This window comes from Lolium perenne, chromosome 3 (genome assembly GCF_019359855.2).
Source record: "Lolium perenne isolate Kyuss_39 chromosome 3, Kyuss_2.0, whole genome shotgun sequence".
Taxonomy (NCBI): Eukaryota; Viridiplantae; Streptophyta; class Magnoliopsida; order Poales; family Poaceae; genus Lolium; species Lolium perenne.
In genome coordinates, this window is record NC_067246.2 from 8,658,577 (window position 1) to 8,669,678 (window position 11,102).

The 11,102-nt window shown below is 43.8% G+C and overlaps 1 protein-coding gene across 2 annotated transcripts; it reads right to left on the reverse strand.

The window, feature by feature from the left end:
• Nucleotides 1–2,583: 2,583 nt before the first annotated feature.
• LOC127325836 (uncharacterized) lies at nt 2,584–8,967 on the reverse strand. Of its 2 annotated transcripts, none has more exons than XM_051352661.2 (8): nt 8,737–8,967; nt 8,140–8,317; nt 7,964–8,031; nt 7,015–7,407; nt 5,767–6,870; nt 4,893–5,105; nt 3,493–3,681; nt 2,584–3,022 (listed from the first exon to the last, which is right to left on the reverse strand). In XM_051352661.2, the coding sequence occupies exons 2-8, from the start codon at nt 8,315–8,317 to the stop codon at nt 2,969–2,971; spliced, it is 2,199 nt and encodes a 732-aa protein (XP_051208621.1). In that variant the 5' UTR covers nt 8,737–8,967; the 3' UTR covers nt 2,584–2,968. The 2 variants fall into 2 exon arrangements, with proteins under 2 accessions (XP_051208621.1, XP_051208620.1); XM_051352660.2 differs by having other exon boundaries at nt 8,140–8,350.
• Between the last annotated feature and the right edge of the window lie 2,135 nt (nt 8,968–11,102).

The window sequence follows — 11,102 nt, forward strand, 5'->3', positions numbered from 1 at the left end:
CTGAATGCCACCTTCTCGTACGTGAACAACAGCGTCTTCTGCCGGAACGCCGTCGTCTACTACGACCAGTACATGCTCCGTTTCACCGACGACCAGAAATCCCATGGAGCCACAGCTCTCTCGAGTGAGCGATCTCTCCGTCGCCTGGCTTGTGCGGGTCCAGCAGCCCAAACTGAATGGCCGGACGACTGCTGCGCTACTGGGCCTTCTCTATATTAGAATACTTTTTAGGCAAAAAGAGGCATCCCGACCTGATGCTACGGTGATCAACTGTTTGATAGTCCCACCTCGCCTCCTTACTTTGAGTTCCACCAATTTATATAGGTTGTCAAGCAGGAGAGTTAACAAAACGGGCGAGCTAATTAAACGGAAAGGAACATTGACATGCTTGAAAGGTGGACCTTGCAAGTCTGTAATTAAAAGAGGCGAGAGGATGTAACGTCCTTGATTCACTCTTGATACAAAGGAGAGGGGATTTGAGAGGGAAATCTGGAGATTAGGGAAAGGACGGAAGCAGGTAGGTTCGGGAGAGAGGAAGTTTTCCATCTCCTATTACAATAATGATGCCCCAGTATGACACGGCACATGAATATTTCAACCACACCCAAACACGCTAGCTCGTCTCTGTCGCTTTCCAACTCAGCACTCCAGCCACTCGATGGAAGTCTTCCCCGCCTATAGCCTCATGCCACCTGTCAGCCATGGTCCTTGACAGAGGATGGCGGTGAAGATCCACGAGGGGATGCCATCATGTGCCCCACGGGCCACGGCCCAGGTGAACTCGAGGCTGACAAAACGATGTGATGCATGGTGCGTTCACTGTATTTACTCGGTACAAGTAGGGTCGCTGCTCTTGACCTGGGCCATGCCTTGACGATTCCAAGTTTTTATTTTAATGGAAGAATACAAGCTTTATTTTTAAACATCAATAAAAGGCTGAAGAATCATTAAACTTTTAAGATAACTTTAGGCAGAATATAAAAAAGGGGAAATCAACGATATGAAAGTATTGATTCTTAGGAAGACTATAAGCCGACACACCGACCCATATTGATCAGTTAAAAAAAATCCAGACATCAATAAAAGGTTGAAGAATTATTAAATTTTTAAGATAACTTTAGGCAGAATATAAAAAAGGGGAAATCAACGATATGAAAGTATTGATTCTTAGGAAGACAATAGGCCGACGCACCGACCCATATTGATCGGTTTTAAAAAATTCCAATCATGCCTTTCATCCAAAGCGGCAACATTAAGGTATTTTCGGCAGCAACTTCAGCTATGATAATGGGAGAGTGAAGAAAATAAATTACAAATATCTTGGAACATTGTTATCAAGACACGAGTGTGATTAAACCAAACGAAATAGTTTAACATGAAAAGGTATAAGAAAGATGTGTTTGTGCTGAAATATTTTAAATTTGTAATAACAAAATGTAATTATCTTTTCAATACATGGCCTGAACATGCGATCCACCCGTAGCAACGCACGGGCAAATGTGCTAGTTTTATAATAATAGATAGATAGATAGATAGATACCCCAAACCCTAGACTCACCCATAGTAACCTCACCAACCGTGTGTATAAGGTGACCGTACCGAACCTTATGCAGCTGCCAAACATTATGCGTTGCATCAACGGAACCGGAAAACATGATTTGTGGTCTACCAATCAGTGCGGCATTTACTTCTCCCCTCATGCAGCTAGTAACATTGTTAGAGCATCACTAACAGAGCTCCTAAACTGGGTAAACTGGGTTTGGTTCAAAAATCGGTGCACGTCTGTAAACGGAACGAAACCAAAAAAAATTTACAGGTTGAGCTTGAAGACCAAACTTTGCACCCTATTTGCAGGGGTTGGAAGGTCAAACTGAAGGCTAATCTGTATTTCTAATGGCGTTTTGGTGGGCTGAAACTTCAGCTCCGAACACTGCAGTTTCGTCGGAGGATTTCCGGAATAGGACCAAAATTCTGCAAAATTTGGCCGGAGGACAACCAAATTTCGGCGGGTCCCTACGTTGCGAGCTCAGGGAAGGGAGAGCGGGCAGCCAGCCGGCCACGAGCTCACCGGGGGTCGAGTTCGCCGGGGCGATGCAGGGCGGCACGGGGTGGGGCGAGGTGGCGCGCGGCCGAGTCGGGTCGGTGCTGTGCTAGGCGAGGCGGCGTGGGGTGGGGCTGGCGCAGAAGAAGAAGGTAAGCAAAAAAAACTGATACGATAGGTCTAGTGGTATATTTAGAAATATGCTCTTTTACAATTTTATTTTATGCGCCAGCACTTTTTCGACGACCTAAATTCGCGTTTTACAGTTCGCATGTTTACGGGCTTTGTTAGAGATGCTATCTTAGGATCCAAACGTAATGCACAACATATACCAAGCTCCGTTTTTTCGCATACAGCATCCAGCGAGCTAAATGTGCAAACGAGAAAAATTCCATGCGAGCAAGTAACATTGGAATCCGTTTCAATAAGCTCACAGAAACTGAAAATCACAACCTGCACTTTACATGCAGTTGCAGATCATCTGCTGCTTTAACCATTCTTGTCAACCAACATATTCCATCAGACATTGTAATAAGCTCACGGAAACAGAAAATCACAACCTGCCTGCTAAACGCAGTTGCAGATCATCTGCTGGTTTAACCATTCTTGTCAACCAAAATATTCCATCAGCGACATACAACCAACATGGCGGTCACCATAAGATTGTAACCACCTTAATCTCAAACTTTTACTCTGACAGAAACTAGATATCTAAGTTGTACCAACGACTATATATCAGTTGTACCAACGACTATATATCTAACTGGACATTCTATAGCATGTCTTGACAACGATATATCTGGGTCCATAGAAAGTGCAAACATTCTATAGCATATTTTCAGTTAATTTGTGTAGTGTCCACTTGTAGGGTGGTCAGCCATGTCACTGCCTTGTCATATTTTGCAACGTGACATAGATCGATCTGGATTAGTCCCAAGGCTCGTGGAGATTGATACTCTCCATGCTTGCCTCAATGTCTCCCTGCAAGTAGAAATGGGCATGGTCAGTGCAGGGTTCAGGTTCACTGTAAACCACGGTTGGGTACAAAAAAAAAAGAAATTTAGAAAAGCTGTAACTTTGTACCCTTTTTTTTTACCCGCAAAAAAAGGGTACAAAGTTACAGCTTTTCTAAATTTCTTTCTCCTTACAGCTTGTCCAAATTTAACTCACCAAGAATACATGTATTCCATTGATATAGTGCAAAAAACAACATTAACCTGACCTTACTGCTTACTGCTTCATTCTAGATATTTTCCATTAGGTGTAAAATTGTTTTTAGATTCTATGTAATGCTACATAGACCTGAAGAACAGATACAATCACGATGTTCACACAACGGCAATTGTTCTCTTGTAATAAAATAAGATAACAAAAGTAATGCCCTCAGTGTCTCCCTTCTTACAAGTTACAACTAGCTTGCCACACAACCATAAAGAAAAAGATATGCATACCATTGATTTCAAGTCATCTGTTCCAAAGTAAGATACTCTGGCTTCATGCAACGAGTCTGCATTTATGCCCTTCTGTGCACAGCGTGTATTTTCTTTTTCTTCATAAAAGTCAAAATCATCCAGAATTGATGTTCCATGGCGATAAGCCTTGAAAATTTTCAACACTTCTAGACCCTGGGGCAGGCCAATCTACATAAAAGAAATAAAAGGATACGATCAAGACAATCGAAGACATTAAGAATTAACTTGCAACAAAGCATAAAGAATGTACTTGATCCGATGCGCAATTCTGCAGTTGGCTTGCCCTGATCTCCACAGAGGAGGCAAAACATCGATATGAAATACATCCCTGATATGGCTTGATGCATTATCAGGAAGTATCGGTTGATTTTGATGTTTCTATTTCTTTCTTTAATTTTGCAAACTCTTTTTGTTGGAAAGGTTGTTTGTGAGAGGGTGAGCTAAAATTTCTGTGTCAAAAGTTGCCTCTCCTAAATATTAGTTGACACTAAGCTGAAATTACTTTACAGTTACGAACCACCTTTATCATTGTATATATCCCCAATAGGCCAATACATATGCAACATGGATCTCATTTTGATAGTTGCTTGACATGTGGGGCTAAGCAGGTCAAACAGAATGGAAATTCAGTTCAGGAGGCAAGATCATTAGATGGTAGCAAAAGAAACAAAATAGGTCCATCTAGTGCTATTCCCTCCGACACATATTACTTGTCGCAGATTTAGTACAAAGTTATAGTAAATCTGCGACAAGTAATATGGGTCAGGAGGGAATAGCACTAGATGGACCTCCGCTTTCCTGAAACTAGCTAAAAAAGGGTCAGGTATACCTGCGTGGAGAAATCTGTTCTATATACATTCGATCCACTCTTGGTCATTTTTTTTTAGAGAAATAGAGGAAGCCATACAAGGATTTAGTAAGGCCTAAAAATGCACTATGATGCCTGCCTTATGAGGCTGTCTAATGGGGCACATCTCCACCGGCTTATGTGGTATGCGACAAGTAATGTGGGACAGAGGGTTTAGTTCATAGCTACCAAAGTTCCCCTCCTGTTGTTTTTTCTAAAAGAAATACAAAGTGAGGAATAAGAGAAGTGACCACGCATGGGAGAAAGAAATAGAATAGCGGCATAGCGATACTGCAACTAGTAACATGTTAGACGGGTTCAGGCCATATAATGTTGATCACATAGGACCGCCTTTCTTCATTGGAGGAACATACATAAACCTCTGAAATCAGCCAAAGTAGCAACTTTCTCTGGAACAAATAAATTCTTAGCTTTTCTTTACATTATCTAATGCAATAATAGGAGCAAATCTAAAGGATCATTTCCAGGAAAATATTTCATGGTACAGATTAGGAAAAATGAATCATGGTACCTCTTGAGTGTCCCTGCTGAAAGTAACAGGTCTGTTGTCATTATTTTCTAGAGTGATATGCTTGAAGAGCCGATTCGGGATGTCCTTTATAATGTGCCAAACTACAGGGAAAAAGCCACTCCATTTATTTTGTTGCCAGAAGTCCATGGTCTTCTTGAAATCAACAGGACCTAACATCTCAGCCATCCCTACAAACTGCCCACTGGTATTAACCTGTAACAGGGAATACAATTAAAACCTGTCTTTCCAATTTGGTAAAACAGCACTGCAATGAACAATATATTGGATAGTTTCATTCAAGTCTAGCCTCAAAGGAGCTCTAAGCTCCCAGTGGTCTGGGCGATCGGAATGCCGTTGTCAGGGAATGTGCGCATCGTGGTTCTCTCTGTTCTCATCTGTGTTTTCGTGCCGGCTGTGTGGGGAGCCAATTTGTCCATTCCTAGGAATAAGGAGGCCAGAGCGTTCCAAGTGTGAATCGCTGTGATTGGCCTGTTGTCAGCGTCTGTCTATTTTTTTCCATGCAGCGATGCATTTGTGGCGTTGCTAGTAAGGAGCATTCAGCGAATTAAATGCATCTGTTTTGGATAAAATCATGGCATAATCTGATAGCAAGCCCACTAGGGGTGCAATTCAGGGAAATTTGACTTAAAAGGAATGCAGTACACCTTCATCTAATGCAGCCAGTCTTGTCTCCCCACACAGCCGACACAGGGTAGGATGCACATCAACATCATGCTAGTAAGTATCAACTCAATCTCATCAAAGGAACTGGCTATCATGCACTGAGATGCTTGTTTAATTATCTCACTAGGGCTGTTAAATGCTTTATCTGCTACAAACTAGAAAAGAATAAACAATTAGAAGAAGGGCATACCGAAAACAATAGGAAGACAGGACATTTTGTGCCTTTTTCCTTCGTTAAAGCCTGAGCATCATGAAAAGCAGCATCCAGCTTATTATTCCCATTTGGTGTACTTGCCCAAACATTGTACTTGATACCTTTATGAATATCATCTTCACTGTATGATTTTATCATGAAGAACTTGGCATGTTCATACTGAACAGAGAAGTCTGATCTATTAAATTGGTCTCTACGGACAAAAGGGCTCAAGATGTCTTTCTTCGTAGACGGCGTTGATGCGCTGTTCAATTTGCTTGCACGTGGACCACAAACTTGGTCCCTTATATCCTCAGAATTTCTTGATGGGTTTTCCTTCTTGCTATTTCTACAGTAGTTAGTGTTGCTTACAACCCTGTTAGCCACCCGTGGTCTTGTGCCAGTATGTCTGGTTGTGGTCACCCTGACTTGCTGATTACTAACAAGACCATGGCCGAAATTGTCACCCAGGTGCCTCCTCCCACGAGAAGAACCTTGCTGGTAGCCTCTTGGGTTCCCACTCCCACGAGAAGCACCTTGCTGGTAGCTTGATAATCGATGTGCCTCAGCATCATGACACCTTTGACCAGAATACAAAGGTGTCCTGTCTCGATAGCGCCAATGGGGAGACAGTACTGAAATATCCTCACCGTAACCTTGTCTACTCGAGAATGAAGGAATGTGAGCATCATACTGCTGCCATTGTCTTGAGTATAAAATGCCATTGGACTTTTGGGAAGACAGAGAAGGGATCTCATCACCATAAATCTGTCTACTTGAGAGCGAGGGGATTTCAGCACTATGGTGCCACTGGCTTGACCGTGAGATGCCATTGAATTTCTGATTAGATAGAGAAGGGATTTCATCGCCATGACCTTGTCTACTTGAGAGCGAGGGAGTTTCAGCCCCATAACTCCATGGACCTGAGGATGAAAGCACTCCGTTGCCATTACAACTTCGACTAGACAGAGAAGGTATCTCATCGCCATACGCCCGTCCTCTAGGTAGTGAAGGCCCCCGGCCCCCATTTTTGAAGCACCATCGACTAGAAAACGAAGCAGTCTCATCCAAACAATGGGCCCCTCTGGGAAAATCAACTATCTGTATCAATGAGAACTTGTTATTAAGGCACGATACACAAAAAAGGTTTCACCATTTACTACGTATGTCAGATACACAACAATATATACACACACAAAAAAATCATTGTAGTACAACTAATGGTCCATAGATATACTCATATACCTCACTGTGGGGTTCAATAGATTGACCATTGCACTTTGAAAATGAAGTAAATCGATCTGATCCTTTGTAGCGATGCTCAGAATGAAAATCTAAGCTAAAATCAACTTTAGCTGCTTCTTGATACGATCTTCTCACAGTAGGACCAGTAGGATATGATGAAAGGTAGTCATCCCTCGGCCCAAAGATATTACTTCTGATTCCTGCATCCCATGATGTATCTCGATTGCCTGGCCTTGTTTCCAATGAAGAAGAATTTTCCCAACAATTGCTCGATAAAGGAGAGTAAGGCTGCTGCCTATCATATTCACTCCGTGGTGATATCGCTTGCTTGGAATATACATGAGACCCAATGTCAGTAGCATATTTGCCCTCCAAAGACTTTTCTTGATAATCCTGCGAAGGGACAAGCTGTTGGAATCTTGATGAACAAAATCATTAAGTTTGATATAAAGCATGCTATCCACAAATTGTATGGCTTTACTAAAACATACTTCGCTTAGAAAATGCTTGTTGAACAAGTGATCAATGATTCTGTTCATGTTTAAATAGGAGTACATCTGAAGCAGATGCATAAATGCAGGAACACTCCGCACTTGAGACCTATGAGAATGCGATTGCATTTTGCTTCTGAATTAAACTAATTGTTCAAACTGACAAAAAAACAAGCTGAAATGTTAAATCATCTTTGTAGTAAGTACAGTGCCTCTTGGGTTTCATGCTTGAGTACTGAAGAGTTAATATATTTATTTAGTCAGCTGGACTAAAGCAACTATCTTCAGTTCAGATAAATACAACCCTTGTAATGTCGACTAATGACAAAGGAAGATATAGTGTTTCTAAAATACAAAAAATTATAGAAGAGGAAGTGCTTGATTCAATTCTTTTAACAGAGATAGAGCTGCACGATGAAAAAAAAAAGGTATGACTAAACAAGGGTATACACTCGTACAAGAAGTGACAAAGTCCTGTGTGCGTGATGAAGAAAATCGGTATCGTCTTCACTTTTCATACCATCCCCTGCAGAAAGAAAAAAAGAAATTGCCATGGCGGCGGAATAAGAAGATGAAACAAAAGACCAGAATTGGGTTTTGTCTGGGACTGGGGGGAAGCTACCAGGACACATACATGGATGATGAGAGTCGCGCTCAGCAGGAATATCAGCAGGACACGTGCATTGCCGCTGCGAGGAAACGGCATCTCGCTCGGCAAGCACGTCACCCATGATGTTGCAGCTGGAACTAGTGCTTTCTGTTTCTGGTGGTGTCGCCGCAACAGAGGCGGGCGGATCGAAACCTTCCTTCATCTGCAAGGTGAGCGGATCAAAAGCTTCCTTCATCTGAGAAAGAAGAGCATGGGAGCAATGATGTAGGGTTATTATTTGCAAATTGCTGCAACTCAAAATTCTTGCATCTGTCTGGAAAAGAAAAGTTGGGAATCGAATGCATGAACTTGACTTGCCATCATGTAGGTACTGCTTCTGTCAAGCTAACATACTAGTATAGTGTTTGCACGCGTAGGTGAATCTGATCAGATGCCACATTATCTTACGAGTGACCCCAACTACCCCTGGAAAATGTATTAAATGACCAAACCCTGACAGCGCACAAATATTCTAGTACTAGTACCAATGATAAAGGTTCCCTTATTAGATCCCTCACCATACGTAACATGTAAAATGCACCCAGCGAAGAAGAGGACGAGGAGGAGGAGGAGATGATTTACCTTGTACCGGCTGGCGTCGGAGGCGGGGAAGGGGAAGATCCTCCGGCTAGGGCTTGGGTCGGGCTCCGTGGCGGCGTCCGCGTCGAGGAAGGGCAGCGTCAGCGTCGAGGAGCTCCTCTCCTCTCCTCCAGCCGGCCGCCGTCCCCTCCGACCCTCCGTTCCAGTCACCGCCGCCGCTATCGCGAGAGGGAGTGCCGGCGGCTTCGTGGCGTCGTGTCGCGCACACGGGTCGTTTCTAAAAACCGGCCGAAACAAAACCAGAGCGGTTTAACCGAACCGTCTCTAGCGTGGGCCGGTATTTGACCCTCCGGGGCCCAACCCCGGTGGATCTGGGCCCAAAACTATGTGTATTGAACTGGGAGGACCGATTTGCTTCTTCTAGTTTATTTATGCTGTGCTTTTATTTTATAACAAAAAAAGTTCGAGTAGTTCATGAAAAAAACGGTCAAGCTTTCTTAATAGCGAAAGCCAAGCAGTGCCGCCTTGCCTAAATGCAACTCGACACTTGGACTCGATTGTTGTAAGATTATATCTCAGAAACGAGTTTCTTATCTTTTGTTAAGAATACCATTATAGGGCATCCCCGGCTAGCGATGCCCAGTCCCTGCGAGCGGTGGTGGCATGATGACTGGCGGTTAGGTAGGTTAGGGTTTCGCTCTTCCTCATGTTCCTCCTATCCATCTGGTTATTCTTCTAGAGGAGGTCAGTTTCCGAAGTACGGAGCGGTTTATATACATACGGCTGAGAAGTTTGCGTATGGCCCATATATTTTCAGCCAATCTGTTTCACCTGCATAGAATGACCCTGGCGGAGCGCCACCGTGGTGAGCACATGAACGGAGTGCACCAAATCGACTAGCGTTGGCCGTCGACTGCCGCCGTCAGCGCCGCGAGCTGCTGTTGCCTGCCAAAACCCACCGGCGAGCAGCGACGAGCAACACGAAGAGCCAGGAGGCTCCCAGGACTGCTGGTGGGCCCTGGTCCCTCGGGCGACGGCCCGCAATGCTCCTGCACACGTCCTAGCTGGTGCAAGGGCGTGCCACCTGACCTATACCTGGTCAGGAAGGTGATGGATTGCTTCGATTAATTTCCTGCATGGTAGACACGTAAACATTAAATACGAGCCTCGATCGGCTCTCAGGTTATCCTGTGAATCGGCTCAAGGAGCCGATCCACCCATGATTCGTATTGGATCTACGATAACATGGTGGTCCTGCTTGATCAACACGAAGCTAACACGATCCACGATGATCTAGGGTTTTCACCATATAACCGAAATGTCCTACACGTAGTTGAGCCTGGTAGATACGAAAGATAACAGAAAACCAGCCTTAAGAAAGGCCAAAAAACCAACATAGAGTTGATTCCCGGAACATCTCTTCTAAGATCAGCAAACCGTACCTCACGCTCTACTGGATCATTCAACCCGTTTGCAAGGCCTAACCATATGGATATCAAACTAATACTTGAAAAAACAAGGAACAACCGTAACAGATCGAATCTACTAAATAAAGACTAAGCAAGATGTTGCCCTTACACCTAAGATAGGTGCAAGGGCAGCTAGATATCCAGGGATAGCAAAACTAAGCGAGTACATCAAGAAAGTATCGATGCTAACCCTAACATATCTATGATAACAGCGTTGCTCGCCATCAACAAGGCTTCAGTACGAGCAACACATAAACAACGAATAAACTTGATGCTGCTTAGATCGCAAGATGCGATCTAGGCAGCATGGCGCTTACCCGGAAGAAACCCTCGAAACAAGGGGTGGCGATGCGCCTAGATTGGTTTGTTGCAAACGTGATCGTCCTCCTTTCTCAATAACCCTAGGTACATATTTATAGTCCGTGGACTTTCTACTTTTGGAATAAACCTAACTTCGTACGAGCTAAACTCTATCTCTTAATTCTAAATCTACCATAATGTCATATACACGGGCCATCTAGCCCAAATCCTCGTACGAGGCCGATTCAGAAATATTTCACGTGCATGTTCTCTAAGCCCATTTAATCACGGCCCATCTCCGGACTTGGTTAAAATCTGGTGATAACACATGCCCCCCTGGTTTTGGCAATGATAATTTCAAAACCACTCCGTTTTTTCTTCGTAGGGTCACGTCGTGGCAGAGCAGAACCGTCACAGTATCCTTTCATCATGATGCCTTGCCTTCTCAACTTCTCTGCACGATTTGACAGTTTTTGGCACCACCTCCTCGGAAACCGCTACAGTATTGAATCATCTCCATCATATCCCCTTTATTTAACCGCGTCGAGCAGTTCACCTCTTCATCCCCTTGCTCATTAGCAATCGAAAAGCCCTCCTCTGCACCATGGACTCCTCCTCCTCCTCCTCTGCCTCCTCGGG